Below are 16,062 nucleotides of genomic sequence, written 5' to 3' on the forward strand. Positions count from 1 at the left end.
GAGGAGTCTGATGGCCTTCCTTCTGATCCCACTCCCTCCCCTGAAAGGCAGCTTTCTCCTCCCGAGAGTCTGTCTTTTGCGGCCTTTGTCCGGGAGATGTCTACGGCCATCCCCTTCCCGGTGGTCATGGAGGATGAGCCCAGGGCTGAAATGTTTGAGCTCTTGAACTATCCTTCTCCACCTAAGGAAGCGTCCACAGTACCCATGCATCATGTCCTAAAAAAGACATTGCTGGCGAACTGGACCAAGCCTTTAACTAATCCCCACATTCCCAAGAACATTGAGTCCCAGTACCGGATCCATGGGGACCCAGAGCTGATGCGCACTCAGTTGCCTCACGACTCTGGTGTGGTGGATCTGGCCCTAAAGAAGGCTAAGAGTTCTAGAGAGCATGCTTCGGCGCCCCCGGGCAAAGACTCTAGAACCTTAGACTCCTTTGGGAGGAAGGCCTACCATTCTTCTATGCTCGTGGCCAAGATTCAGTCCTACCAGCTCTACACGAGCATCCATATGTGGAACAATGTGCGGCAGTTGGCGGGCTTGGTGGACAAGCTCCCTCCTGAGCAAGCCAAGCCATTTCAGGAGGTGGTCAGGCAGCTGAAGGCGTGCAGAAAATTCCTGGCCAGAGGGGTATATGATACCTTTGATGTTGCGTCCAGGGCCGCTGCTCAAGGTGTGGTGAAGCGCAGACTCTCATGGCTGCGTGCCTCTGACCTGGAGAATAGAATCCAGCAGCGGATTGCGGACCTCCCCTTGCCGATAGTGGACAAACATTTTTGGAGAGAAAGTCGAACAGGTGGTAGAGCAGCTCCACCAGCGGGATACCGCTTTCGACAAGTTCTCCCGCCGGCAGCCTTCAGCATCTACCTCCTCAGGTAGACGTTATGGGGGAAGGAAGACTGTTCCCTACTCTTCTGGTAAGCGTAGGTACAATCCTCCTTCTTGACAGCCTGCGGCCCAGGCTAAGCCCCAGCGCGCTCGCTCTCGTCAGCAGCGTGCGCCTCAGCAAGGCCCCACGGCTCCCCAGCAAAAGCAGGGGGCGAGCTTTTGACTGGCTCCAGCAGAGCATAGCCGACATCAACGTATCAGTGCCGGGCGATCTGCCGGTCGGGGGGAGGTTGAAAGTTTTTCAGCAAAGGTGGCCTCTCATAACCTCCGTCCGTTGGGTTCTTCAAATAGTCCGGCAAGGATACACCCTAAATTTGGCCTCGAAACCTCCAAATTGCCCACCGGGGAGCTCAATCCTACAGCTTCCAGCACAAGCAGGTACTTGCAGAGGAACTCTCCGCCCTTCTCAGCGCCAATGCGGTCGAGCCCGTGCCATCCGGGCAAGAAGGGCTGGGATTCTATTCCAGGTACTTCCTTGTGGAAAAGAAAACAGGGGGGATGCGTCCCATCCTAGACCTAAGGGCCCTGAACAAATATCTGGTCAAGGAAAAGTTCAGGATGCTTTCCCTGGGCACCCTTCTTCCCATGAATCAGGAAAATGACTGGCTATGCTCTCTGGACTTGAAGGACGCCTACACGCACATCCTGATACCGCCAGCTCACAGGCAGTATCTGCAATTTCAGCTGGGCACACATCACTTCCAGTACTGTGTGCTACCCTTTGGGCTCGCCTCTGCGCCCAGAGTGTTCACGAAGTGCCTGGCTGTAGTAGCAGCGGCGCTTCGCAGTCTGGGAGTAGACGTGTTCCCCTATCTTGACGATTGGCTGGTGAAGAACACATCCGAGGCAGGAGCTTTACAGTCCATGCAGATGACTATTCGCCCTCCTGGAGCTACTGGGGTGTGTGATAAATTATCCAAAGTCCCATCTTCTCCCAGTACAGAGACTCAAATTCATAGGAGCTCTGCTGGATTCTTGGACGGCTCGTGCCTATCTCCCAGAGACGAGAGCCAACAACTTGTTGTCCCTCGTCTCTCGGGTGTGAGCGTCCCAGCAGATCACAGCTCGGCAGATGTTGAGATTGTTGGGCCACATGGCCTCCACAGTTCATGTGACTCCCATGGCCCGCCTTCACATGCGATCTGCTCAATGGACCCTAGCTTCCCAGTGGTTTCAGGCTGCTGGGGATCTAGAAGACGTGATCCACCTGTCCACGAGTTTTCTCAATTTGGTCCAATTTGACTCTGGGACATCCTTTCCAAATTCCTCAGCCACAAAAAGTGCTGACTACGGATGCATCTCTTCTGGGGTGGGGAGCTCATGTCGATGGGCTTCACACCCAGGGAAGCTGGTCCCTCCAGGAACGCGATCTGCAGATCAATCTTCTGGAGTTACGAGCAGTCTGGAACGCTCTGAAGGCTTTCAGAGATCGGCTGTCCCACCAAATTCAGACAGACAACCAGGTTGCCATGTATTACGTCAACAAGCAGGGGGGCACCGGATCTCGCCCCCTGTGTCAGGAAGCCGTCAGCATGTGGCTCTGGGCTCGCCGTCACGGCATGTTGCTCCAAGCCACATATCTGGCAGGCGTAAACAACAGTCTGGCCGACAGACTGAGCAAGATTATGCAACCTCACGAGTGGTCGCTCAACTCCCGAGTAGTGCGCCAGATCTTCCAGGTGTGGGGCACCCCCTTGGTAGATCTCTTTGCATCTCGAGCCAACCACAAAGTCCCTCAGTTCTGTTCCAGACTTCAAGCCCCCGGCAGACTGGCATTGGATGCCTTCCTCCTGGACTGGGGGGAAGGTCTGCTGTATGCTTATCCTCCCATACCTCTGGTGGGGAAGACTTTGTTGAAACTCAAGCAAGACCGAGGCACCATGATTCTGATTGCTCCGTTTTGGCCGCGTCAGATCTGGTTCCCTCTTCTTCTGGAAGTGTCCTCCGAAGAACCGTGGAGATTGGAGTGTTTTCCGACCCTCATCACACAGGACGAAGGGGCGCTTCTGCATCCCAACCTCCAGTCTCTGGCTCTCACGGCCTGGATGTTGAGAGCGTAGACTTTGCCTCTTTGGGTCTGTCAGAGGGTGTCTCCCGCATCTTGCTTGCTTCCAGGAAAGATTCCACTAAGAGGAGTTACTTCTTTTTATGGAGGAGGTTTGCCGTCTGGTGTGACAGCAAGGCCCTAGATCCTCGCTCTTGTCCTACACAGACCCTGCTTGACTACCTTCTGCACTTGTTTGAGTCTGGTCTCAAGACCAACTCTGTAAGGTTTCACCTTAGTGCAATCAGTGCATACCATTACCGTGTGGAAGGTAAGCCGATCTCAGGACAGCCTTTAGTTGTTCGCTTCATGAGAGGTTTGCTTTTGTCAAAGCCCCCCGTCAAACCTCTTACAGTGTCATGGGATCTCAATGTCGTTCTCACCCAGCTGATGAAACCTCCTTTTGAGCCACTGAACTCCTGCCATCTGAAGTACTTGACCTGGAAGGTCATTTTCTTGGTGGCAGTTACTTCAGCTCGTAGAGTCAGTGAGCTTCAGGCCCTGGTAGCCCAGGCCCCTTACACAAAATTTCATCATAACAGAGTAGTCCTCCGCACTCACCCTAAGTTCTTGCCGAAGGTAGTGTTGGAGTTCCATCTGAACCAGTCAATTGTCTTGCCAACATTCTTTCCCCGTCCTCATTCCTGCCCTGCTGAACGTCAGCTGCACACATTGGACTGCAAAAAAGCATTGGCCTTCTATCTGGAGCGGACACAGCCCAACAGACAGTCCGCCCAATTGTTTGTTTCTTTTGATCCCAACAGGAGGGGAGTGGCTGTGGGGAAACGCACCATATCCAATTGGCTAGCAGATTGCATTTCCTTCACTTACGCCCAGGCTGGGCTGGCTCTTGAGGGTCATGTCACGGCTCACAATGTCAGAGCCATGGCTGCGTCAGTGGCCCACTTGAAGTCAGCCACTATTGAAGAGATCTGCAAAGCTGCGACGTGGTCATCTGTCCACACATTCACATCTCATTACTGCCTGCAGCAGGATACCCGACGCGACAGTCGGTTCGGGCAGTCAGTGCTTCAGAATCTGTTTGGGGTTTAGAATCCAACTCCACCCCCCTAGGCCCATGTTTATTCTGTTCCAGGCTACACTCTCAGTTAGTTGGATAAATTGTTAGGTCAATCTCAGTTATGTCCTCGCCGTTGCGAGGCCCAATTGTCCATGTTTGTTGTTTTGAGTGAGCCTGGGGGCTAGGGATACCCCATCAGTGAGAACAAGCAGCCTGCTTGTCCTCGGAGAAAGCGAATGCTACATACCTGTAGAAGGTATTCTCCGAGGACAGCAGGCTGATTTTTCTCACATACCCGCCCGCCTCCCCTTTGGAGTTGTGTCTTCCCTTGTCTTTGTCTTGCTACATATGGGACTGACGAACACGAGCCGGTTCGGGCAGGAAGACGGCCGCGCATGCGCGGTGCGCATGGGCGCACGAGGACTAGCAAAGGCCTTTGCTAGTGAAGTTTCCGATTGGAGGGGCTGCCGTGGACGTCACCCATCAGTGAGAACAATCAGCCTGCTGTCCTCGGAGAATACCTTCTACAGGTATGTAGCATTCGCTTTCTTGGGTGCCCACCATAATACCCCTTAGCCTGGTAGACTGTCTAATTTTACTTACTAGTGGTTCAAGAGAGAGCACAATCAGCATAAGGGAGAGGGGACACCCCTGCCTCATCCCCCTGTTCCAGGGCAAAGGTCTCAGATCACTGTTAATGAGAATTTGTGCCGTAGGTCTGCTATACAAGGCCCTCACCCCAGTCAGGAACTCCCCATATATACCAAACTGCAGCAATATCTAAAACAAATGATCCTAGAGTAATTTATCAAATGCTTTTTCCGCATCCAGACTCACAATGATATCATCCCCCGATTTGCCCCCACTTGTCTGAAGCACGCTTAGAGCACGGAGGATATTTGTAGAGGCATATCTACCTGGCACAAAACTAGTTTGGTCCTCGTTTATCAAGCTAGGAAGAACCCTCCCCAGCCTGGAGGCCAACACTCCAGCAAATATCTTGATATCCTAATTTAATAGTGAGAAGGGGCGGTAAGAGCCCAAGCTCTCCGGGTTGCGCCCAGATTTGGGCAAAACTATTATTGAGGCATGAGTCGAGGAATCCATGGACTGACCCGGAGAACATAATGCGTGACATAGATCACTGAGTGGACTGACAACCTGCGCTCCCAGCACCTTGTAAAATTCAGGGCCTAACCCAGCAGGACCCCGCGCCTTGGCCAATTTAAATTTCTTAATAGCAGTCTGAATTTCTTCCCCCCAGAAAGGTTTGTTCATAGAGTCTAACTGTGCCTGCGTCAAAGACGGGAGGTGAAGGCCCCTGAAGAAAGCCTCATGTTGGGCAACCTCACAATGACCCGAGTCATATAAGGATCTGTTGAAGTCTACAAATGCAGCTTGGATCTCCTTCTTTTTCGTGGACCTCTTCCCAGACCCCAGCTTAATATGGGAGATCACCTGCCTTGCTGGCCGGTTACGGACTGTAACCAGGCGCCTCTCTTGTGCAGCCAGGAATAGAACAATCTCCTCTAACCACGGGCTCCCGGTACAATGAAGAAACAGATATCCACCAGTAACTTCAAACTCAAGGACTTTATTCCATGCAGGTTTCTAGTACACAGTTCCAACAGCAGCATAGCACATACCAGGATTCAATACAGGCTTACAGGCTCCAGTCTGGGCTCTTTATCCAGTGCACAATAAACAGTAATTCAATTCCCAAGACAAACAGGTCTTTCAGTTCATCATCACAGTTCAGTCACCAAGCAGCATTTGCTAGCTTCTATCCTCTTTACCTTCAGGAGAGTTCCATATTTTTAGGGACTCCTTATACCCAAGGGTTTTCCCCTGCATCAGCTTCACTAGTAAGGTCAATACTTTAGGGACTTCTTCTTACCCAAGGATTTTCAGCCTGCCAATACTTCCCAGGACTTCAGTACTTTAGGGACCTCCCTGCCTAAGGTTTTTCAGCCTGCAAATACTTCTCAGACTTCCTTGCTGCTCTCCCTGAACTGAACTGCTGCAACTCCTTCCCACCTGCCCAATCAATCCCTGGCTTCTCCCTTCACAACCAATCATTCTCCACTCATTAGCTTCTCTACACACCCATACCAGCTGAGTTGAGCATTAGCCTAATGAGGAGCTCCTGCACACAGGGTTTCCTATCTCTCTTTCCCCCTAGTGGCAGCTAATCTACACCTCCTGTTAGCTTACACCCATGTCCTCCCTTATTGCAGCTAGGAGTCCAGTCCGGGTTTTCCATCTCACCCCCGGCTCCTTGCCTGCATTGCCTTCTGGGACTTGTATTTCAGAGCGAGCCGCAGGAAATAGAGAGGGGCCTAATAACATGTGTCCAATCTAGCTTGCACTTTGTGGACGTGTGAGTAGAAAGTATATTCTCGTGTGTCAGGATAGAGCACCCGCTATATATCAATCATGCCTAGTTCAGACTGTAATAGACCTATCCCCCTGTTCTCTAGCCCCCTGGGCCTTTTCTTGGACAGGCTACAGTCCACAATAGGATCTGCTGTGATGTTAAAGTCCCCTCCTACCACTAACTGGTACTCATGCAGAGGCATTAGAACTGCTAAAAGTGAGAAGAATTTCTGAGAATATACATTCGGGGCATATACCGAACAGAGGGCAACCCGCTGACCTTGCACCACCCCCACCCATATTACAAATCTCCCTTCCGGGTCCTGTATTAACTTGTGCCTAGTGAAGTCCAGAACTTTGTGGATAAGAATAGCTACACCCCGCTGTCTATTATTAAAAGAAGCAGAGGCAATCTCCCCTACCCAATCTTGTTTCAGCTTTGCATGCTCTAAGGGAGAAAGATGAGTCTCTTGAGCCAGGAGGACATCCACCTTGAAGCGCGTACAATAATTTAAAATTTTCTTCCTTTTTATGGGGGAATGAATACCATCCACATTCAAAGTAGCCACCCACAGACTACCCGTTCCACCATTGTGCTTTGGCAAGTCTGCTAAACCCCAACCTTATTGTCACTATTAGATGTGGCCTCCCATCCAAACCACCCCCAGTGGGCCCTTAAGAACTCCTGGATACTCACATCTGTTCTCTCCCAGCTAGTCCCAATTCTGAGTGCGATCAGCCTCAAATCCCAAGTGACCCCCGAAATCCCCCTTTGCCGTACCCTACAACTCTCCCCCTGTTCGCTTATTCCCACAGACCATCTTCCTGTTCCCCCCCCCCCTTTCCAACCAACATAGCTTCCATGACCCTCCCCATCCACACATCCCCCCCCCACATACAGCCATATCCTAACCCCCCTCTTCCTCACCCTCCCCTCCCACCCATGTTCCTCCCTCCATGCTCCATCTCGGCCAGAACCCCAATACATACCACACAATTCACGCAATCCTTCCCGTCCGCCCCCCACACTCCTAACAAGACCCAAAAACTAAAGGCCCGACCCCTCCCTAACCCACCTTAACAAATAAACATACAGCCGGTGGCCTAAGCCACTTCGATTACCAGAACTTGCATATCAAACTAACATAATAAAAAAAAAAAAAATTTAAACCTTATGTGACTTAGCAGAGTGCTGTGCTGCGCCTCTCCAGGAATGGGACTCAGTATGACTTCAAAGATTACGCCGCTCCGCTGCTCTCCTCATGCCCGCAGCGGGCTTACAGTGGCCATTTTGGCAGTCAAAGTCAAATGCGGGAGTAGAAACCCTTCCACCTGCGCTGAAGTTCACGAGGCTGAAACCCACCTCTCTTTTATAAAACAGTTAATTGCCTTACTTCGGTTTCCCTATATTGTAAGTTGTTAGTTCGCTACTCTCCAAGTCCCCACAACTTTCACAAGCAACTTACTGACTCCCTCTAGGCATCTGGTAGCTTTGCTAGGAAGGCCGTTAGTTCCTCCACTTTGGTTAAGCTTATGGTGCGATTCTCATGGGTGATCCTCATTCTGGCCGGATATTGGAAGGCGAATCTAATGCCCTTCACAAACAGCTGAGAACAATAGGGGGCCAAGAGTTTCCTCTGCTCCGTCACCCTAAGTGAGAAGTCCTGAAAGAGCAATAGCATAATGTTTTTATACTCCAGCACACGTTGCTTCTTGTACAACTGCAATAACTTCACTTTAACTGCATAGTTCAGGAACCTGGCGATTACTGGGTGTGCCTTTCCCGCTTCCTTTCTACGCACTCCAATTCTGTGGGCAAGTTCCACTTGGACAGGGCCCAATTCTGAGGGAAAATTCAGAGATCTCGGCAGCCACTGCTCCAACAACTCCTTCAGCTCAAAGTCTGAGATTGATTCAGGTATGCTGTTGATACGCAAATTATTTCGCCGTCCTTGGTTTTCTTGGTCATCAACCTTATCTGTGAGGATCCGCACGCGGGATTCTAGCTTGCTGATTCAAATTGCTGCCGCCGCTGCCAGGTCCTCCTGGGCGGAGATGCGTTTCTCCGCCTGCTGGAGCCGTGCCACATGCCCCACTATGCTGTCTTTAATTTCCTCCATGCCTTTGTGTAGTTTAGCAAGCTTGTCATCTAATAACTATGATAGGTGCCGCATGGACACCTGCACGTTGTCATCTTGCAGGCCAGCAGAGTGGGACGGCAGCTGAGGCTGAGGTGGCTACTCCGCCATTTTCTTTTGCATTGCGTGGGATTTCTCTCACCCAGGCTGTGGTGTCTTAACTGGCATCCCCCAGCAGGAAAGCTCTGCAACCCCACCAGTCGCCTACACATCCGTTCCTGGCACTCTCCACTTATGTTTGGGTCGTTTATTGCTGCACGTTCTGTCGAGTAAGTGAGTTAACAAAGTTGAGGGGCGAGAAGCCGAGCCATCAGGCGTCCATTCAGGTTGATGCCATCATGTGACCTCCACAAAATAATATTGAGTAAGTTAAAATCATTATTACCTTGGGTTAACTTAAAAAAAAGTGGTGCAGGCAATGAAATTAGGCAGTATGCATTACTGTAATATCATTTACCTTGGGCTACAAAGTTATGGTATTCAGGCACTTCAGGTGGCATTAAATTCAGCAGTAAGGCTTTTATTTGGCCCCTTGAGATCTGAGCATATAACAGCACACAAGAAGCGATTGAAATGGTTGCCAATGAGTTATAGGATGCAGTACAAATTGTTGGTGATGATTCATTGTGTATTGTATCAGGATTTTTCTTATTATTTAAAAAAAAATGCCGTGAATCGGTATGTGCCAACTCGCTCATTAAGATCTCTGGAGAAGTGTGATGTGACGTTCTAGTGCTTTCTCTTCAATGATTATGCCTGGAAGTAACAAGGTCTGATAACTTTTCCATTCTTGCTCCACTGGAATGGAATAAGCTGCCGTTGTGTTTAAAAAATGAAACTCAACTGCCAATATTTAAAAAGCAACTGAGAGATGATTTTTTTATATCGGGCTTATTATAAGTCTGCTGAATGAGAATGTCTTGTATAAGACTATAAGGTCTTCCTGAGCTGTGTTTGTTAGATTTGTATTTTTTGGGGGGGGCTGTTTATATAAGTTAATTGTTGTAAAATGCTATTTTATGTATGTTGTGTTGTATTCCAACTTGGGCAGATTAGAAATAATAAATTATATTCTGTCAAATTGTCAGTGATATTAACTTAGAGAAGGGGTTCTCAACCCAGTTCTCAGGACACACCTAGCCAGTCATGTTTTCAGAATACCTACAATGAATATGCATGAGATAGATTTGCATGCCCTACCTCCATTGTATGTAAATTTATCTCATGTTTATTCATTGTGGGTATTATGAAAATCCAAGTGGCTAGGTGTGTCCCAAAGACTGGGTTGAGAACCTCTGACTTAGAACCTTGTTTCTTATTGGTGGTTAAAAACTTGTGAATAATTCAGTTCTTTTATTTATTTTTGTGGAACTCCCATGCTTTTTTCCCTAGTACTAGCTCACACAGGCCGACACATTTATGTACATGTTTTGAGGTCCCTGATACAACAAGGTAGGATCCTGAACTAATTGTGTCTTTACAGACCTTTAGTATATTGACTCTTTACATATTAACTTTGAAATTCCAAATAGAAAAGCAGCAGACTGGGTTGGTTAGTTATTTTCCCTTCATAGTTAGGGGTGTACTTATACTCGGAGCCGTTGAGTTATGTAATAAGAAACAAGTAGGGGCCATTTGCAGAGGCCTAGCTTCAGGAATTATGTTTAACATAGAGTTGTGGAAGAGATGTATGGGGTGGGGTTTTGTGTTGTAAATGTGTTTTGATGGGGGGATGATTGTGTGTAGGGCAGTGCTTATAAACGATTATGGTCAAATAAAACTGTGCAGCTCTTTGGAGGAGAATGATTATGCACCTATGGAAAGCCCATCCTAATCATGACCCTAAATACGGGTTTTGCAACCCCATTTGGAGTCCTGACCTACAGTTTGGTTGAGTAGGGTTTGTATATGTGGGATGTGTTTCACAGATGGCAGGCATGTATGGGGGTTGTGAGATTTTGTAGGAGTATCTATGTATATAGGGCTGTGTGTAGAGAGGTTGGGGATGTGCGTAGGCTGGGGCTTTGGGTGGGTAGGTGAATTTGTAGCTGCACGTTTTTGGAGGAGTTGTGAGTGTGGAGGAGGGGCTTTTTGTTTAGATAAGGGATCTGGTTCTGTGAGTCTGGAGAGGTTGCATGCATGGGTTGGGTATGTGTTTATATGGGGCAGTAGGTGGGGAGCCAGTATAATATGTTTTGGCAGTTGGGGGTTTTGTGGTGCTTGTCTTTGTAAGGTGATATGGCTGTGTATATAGGTGGAAGGGTATAGCTGTGTGGTGCATGGTTAAGGCAAGTGTGTACATATGGGGTGTATAAATTGAGAACTATGGGGAGGGGGGTATGGATGTGATGAAAGGCAGGTGGGTGGTGTAGGGGGATGTGTGAGACTTTAGAAATATGATGGAGGTAGCTTCTCTGGTGCCTTTTGGCAGCATCCTTCTCCAGCTGCTTCAATTATTATCTTATTATTAAAATAAATTTTATATTTATTTGAATCTGCAATGTTACAAGTACAAAACTAGAAAACAGAAAATACATCCCATTACTATAAATATATAAAATATAAGAAAAGCATATCATGTATTTTTCTTTTCTTCAGTTATTTTCCTGACTCTGTGTTGCTTGGTAGCAACATGCTGGAAGGGGGATGGATGCTTTTGTAATGCAGTGCCAGTCAAGATTATATAGCTCTTATTTCTAATAGAAGGCAATGGTAAATTGTTTGGACTCTCAGTTCTCTGAAAATACTAACCTGATTGGTGAATTTTCACCCCCCCCCTTTTTTTTTTGTTTCAAGAGTTATTGTGCTATGGGTAGACAAGCAAATATCTATTTATTTATTTATTTATTACATTTGTATGAATCCCTAACAACATTTCATATATTGAAAAAGCATAAAAAGAATGGGAAACAGGCTGGCTCAGATTGGGTTATTCAAGCGCCTCTTATCCAGTTTTCTAAACCAGTTTGAAATTTGCATGATCTGGTCAGGCTTTTGATGAGAATTCACCCAGACTTTGCCTGGTTTCCTATATGTACTGGAAGAGTTCCATATATACATTCTTTTCCTGTCTTAGCTCTTGGCAGAACGAAAGATCTAAAGTGAAACTCCTCACAAATTACCGTTGTTCAGGCTTGTGTCTCAGCGATAAATGGGAACCTGAAATAAGACAAAGTTGGCAAACTTATGGTTAATTTGAACAGTATTTTGAAAAGGGATGGCTTTGGCATTGAGAATCTGAACTGGCTCAGATGGAGAGTTGCATGATTCTCAATTGTCTCAGGAGGGGGGGGGGGGGGGGCACTTGTGTTTCCTGAGATTGGCTACTGACCCTGAAGTAAGTTAATCATATTCTGAAAATTTGAATTTCATTGCAATTTTCTGCTTTCAGTTTGCTTAATTAGATCTAAATGACTTCATGTATTCCAAATCTGAGCATAATGCTTTTGAATAGTAGGTAGTAGTTTATGGGACTTTACTCAGCCCTCTCTTTTTTTTTTTTTTCTTTCCAACCCAAATGATTTTGGGGAAGAAATTATACATATGGGGTCAAGAATGACTTTAAGGTAAAATAAGTCTCCAAAAATATAATTGAACAGGATTAAATTTGGCTTGGGTGAAAAACCAGGGAAAAGACACAAAGTTCTTAAGTAGTTCTGTAGAAATAGGCTCCACCACCCCCCCCCCCCCCCCCCCAAAAAAAAATACTCCATGCATTTCTATGGGAGAGGCAGTTCTAGTTATTGCATATAAATATTGATACACTGAAACACAGTAGTTAAAGAACTACTCCTTTCAAACTGCCTCTTCCCTTTCCTCTCCTCTGTCACAGATAGAGACAGAAACAGACTATCTGCCCCTCACCCACCCACTGCACCCCATAGACATACATACAGGCACCAACAGACATACACAGACACATACAGATATGCCGATAGACACACCCACACAGAGGAGCTGGAAATAAAAGCATGGAAAACATGCCTCTTGGAATTCCCATAAACACGTCCGTCCCCCCCCCCCCCACTGCTGTGCCTCTGTCCTCGCTGTACTAGCTCTTAATGATTCAAATGCATATTTCATTTTCTTTGTTGTAAATGAGTACTGTTAAACCTAGTCATTGAAAAATTCTAGCATTTTTAATGGTTATCACTGATCTTAATTCTCTTTAGAACTTGTGTGTGTGTATTTTTGTTTTTATGCACTCTGCTTAGAAGGAAGAAACTCCATGACGCTTTCTCACGGCATGGATCAGTGATGCGACGTTCCCTTCTAAAGGGTGTTTCTGCGCAAATTGTGTCTGCAGCGGTAAGTGGCTTTTCCTTTTTCCTGCTCTGTGTATTCAGGGGCTAATTTTATAACAGGGTGCCTATGTCAAAAAGGTGCATGTTTTATAAAGGCAAAATATATCCCTGCTCCAAAAATGGTGCTAATATTTGCATGGAATTGCTTGTACATCATAAGTAGCCCAAACTACGTTCCTGGGAACACCCGTCTGTGTTACATGTATAATTATGTTTACACAACCTACGTATTGGGATGACAAACTCAAATTCACCACTAGTGGCTTTTGTAAAAGCTGGGCCTGTCTTTTTCAGCATTTCTTGGCTAAATTGAGGGATTGTTAGATCTTTATATTGTAACCAGGGACCTCTAGGTGCAGCCAAGGATAGAACAATCTCCTCCAGCCACAGGCTCCCGGTACAGTCAAGAAATAAATGTCCACCAGCAACTTCAATCTTAAGGACTTTATTCCATGCAGGTTTCTAGTAGACCTGATACACAGTTTCAACAGCAGCATTCACCTTCAATCTTAAGCACATATACGCCACCTGAAAGTGTGTGGCAAATAGTCCCCTTTAAGCAGTAGGCTATCAGCACATACCAGGATTCAATACAGGCTCACAGTCAGCTCCAGTCTGGGCTCTTTATCCAGTGCACAGTAACAGTAGTTCAATTCCAAATAAAAGCAGTTCATTCAGTTCATCATCACAGTTAAATCACAAAGCAGCAGTTTCTATCTTCTACTCTCTTACCTTCATAATGAGTTCCATACTTTAGGGACTTCTCATACCCAAGGGATTCCGCCCTGCATCTGCTTCACTGGTAGATCAATACTTTAGGGACCTCTCTTACCAAAGGGTTTTCAGCCTGCAACTGCTTCTCTCCCTGAGGACTCTTTCCCACCTGCCTAATCAATCCACCCTCTCTTCCTCTCCCCTCATCAGTCATCTCTTTTCCTCCTGTGACCCTGTCCACTGTACTTTGTGCTATTGTGTTATGGTTTGCTTATTAACTATTGTACGCCACACTGAGCCTGCGCATGAGCGGGAATATTGTGGGATATAAATGTTATAAATAAATAAATAAATCCCTGGCTTCTGCTACCACAACCAATCATTCTCCTCTTGTTAGCTTCCCCCATACCAATCAGCTGAGTAAGCATAGACTAATGATGAGCTCCTGCACACAGGGTTTCCTATCTCTCTTTCCCATAGTGGCAGCCCAATCTACACATCCTGCCAGCTCACACCCATATCTTCCCCTATTGCAGCTAGGAGTCCAGTCCAGGTTCTTCATCTCACCCCCTGGCTCCTTGCCTGCAGTGCCTTCTAGGACTTGTATTTCAGACTGAAACTGCCTTAACCCATGTATCCTGGATGTGACTCTATCACAATATATAAAGGCATATTTATTCATTTTTGTCCTGTTTTTTTTTATAAATGTTTGAGGGATTTTTTGGAATCAGTTGTTTTTCTCCAAATAGCTTGGAGGTTTTTTTATACTAGTTCATTTTTTTCCCTTGAAGGAACCAATGATAAGAAAGGACTCCTATTTGTGATAGAGGGTGGTAAAATCATAGTGATTTCCCCTATCGGGAGATTAAGGTTCCACTTATTTAAATGCCATATTTCCAGAAATATAGAATATTATGGTTTTAAAATTGAATATTATTTAACAAACTGTAGTATTTTGGTGTTTAATTATATGTCATCTTGTTGGCATGTACATTTATACACACACATTCTGCCATGCAATTAAATAAGAATCCTTTTCAAACATGTAGACCATGCTTTACTCATGCTTTATTGGACAAAACTACAAACTGGACAACTACATAGAAAGCTTCAGGTATAGAGTAAAATCACAGCTTTCCAACAAACAAAAGAGAATTCTGTATAATCTTACTCCATCAGAAAGAGCGGCCATAAGAACTCTGCAAACTAACCAACACATCGCCATCAAACCCGCAGAAAAGGGGCTCAGTTGTAATTATGGACACAAAAAAATACATTGAAGAAGGGCACAGACAGCTCTTAGACAATACATACTACAAGAAACTAAGTGAGGATCCCACACAGGATTATACAAAACAGCTGAAAGACCTGATCAGAACATGTCCTAAACAAGTACAGCCACATCTGAAGAAACTCATACCAAACCAGCCTGCTGTGGGCACATTCTACATGCTACCCAAAATCCACAAACCTGGAAACCCTGGCAGACCAATCATATCGGGTATTGGCATGTTCACGGAGGAAATATCTGGACTCATAGAGGGAATTCTGAAACCTCTCTTGCACAAAACAAACAGCTTCATACAAGACACCACAGACTTTCTGAATAAATTGAAAAATATCACGCAATTACCACCAAGCACCCTTTTGGTCACAATGGATGTAGAATCACTATACAGCAACATTCTCCATGCAGATGGCATAGCTGCATGTGAGAAATTCCAAAAACATCCACACTGGACCATCAATACTCACCAGAAACCATTACAAAACTAATCAAATTAATTTTTCCGCTTTAACAATGATATCTATCTACAAATAATGGGCACTGCGATGGGCACCAGGACAGCACCCCAATATGCCAATCTCTTTATGGCTGAGCTGGAAGAGACATTTCTGAATACATACCAGACCAAACCCCTAAAATACTACCGGTACATCGATGACATTTTTATGATTTGGACTGGGGGGAAAGAAACTCTGAAACAATTTTACAATTCCTTCAATACATACCATCCTACAATCAGATTCAAAATTGACTACTCTCCAGAAAAAGTCAATTTTTTGGACATCACAGTCTCAATCAGCGATGGCTATATACAAACATCCATATAGAAGAAACCCACAGACAAATGCAGCTACCTCCACAACTCCAGCTTCCACCCTTCACAAAAAAGATCCATTATTACAGCCAAGCCACAAGATACCACTGTATCTGCTCTAACCCAGGGGACAGAGATACCTCGAAACCCTGACTGCATCCTTCGAACAGAAAGGCTAGAACCCCAAATAATCTCCAAGAATATTGCCTCCTCCCTCAAAACACCAAGGGAAAATCTGCTACAGTACAAAGAAAAAAGACAGCCACAGACAGAATCCCCCTTATAGTGACATACAACCCAGAGCTGGAAAAGTTAAGAAAAATCATTTTTATTTTATTTTTGTTACATTTGTACCCCGCGCTATCCCACTCATGGCAGGCTCAATGCGGCTTACAGGGGGGCAATGGAGGGTTAAGTGACTTGCCCAGAGTCACAAGGAGCTGCCTGTGCTGAGAATCAAACTCAGTTCCCCAGG

General features: G+C 46.1%; 1 protein-coding gene across 1 annotated transcript in view; it reads left to right on the plus strand.

Moving 5' to 3' along the window:
- The window catches only part of VPS8 (VPS8 subunit of CORVET complex), a 932,181-nt gene that overhangs the window by 71,618 nt on the left and 844,501 nt on the right, over positions 1-16,062 (plus strand). The window contains exon 5 of the mRNA XM_030209561.1: positions 12,682-12,775. Coding sequence (XP_030065421.1) covers positions 12,682-12,775 — 94 coding nt within the window. The remainder of the gene's footprint in view (positions 1-12,681; positions 12,776-16,062) is intronic.

Source organism: Microcaecilia unicolor, chromosome 7 (assembly GCF_901765095.1).
Source record: "Microcaecilia unicolor chromosome 7, aMicUni1.1, whole genome shotgun sequence".
Lineage (NCBI taxonomy): Eukaryota > Metazoa > Chordata > Amphibia > Gymnophiona > Siphonopidae > Microcaecilia > Microcaecilia unicolor.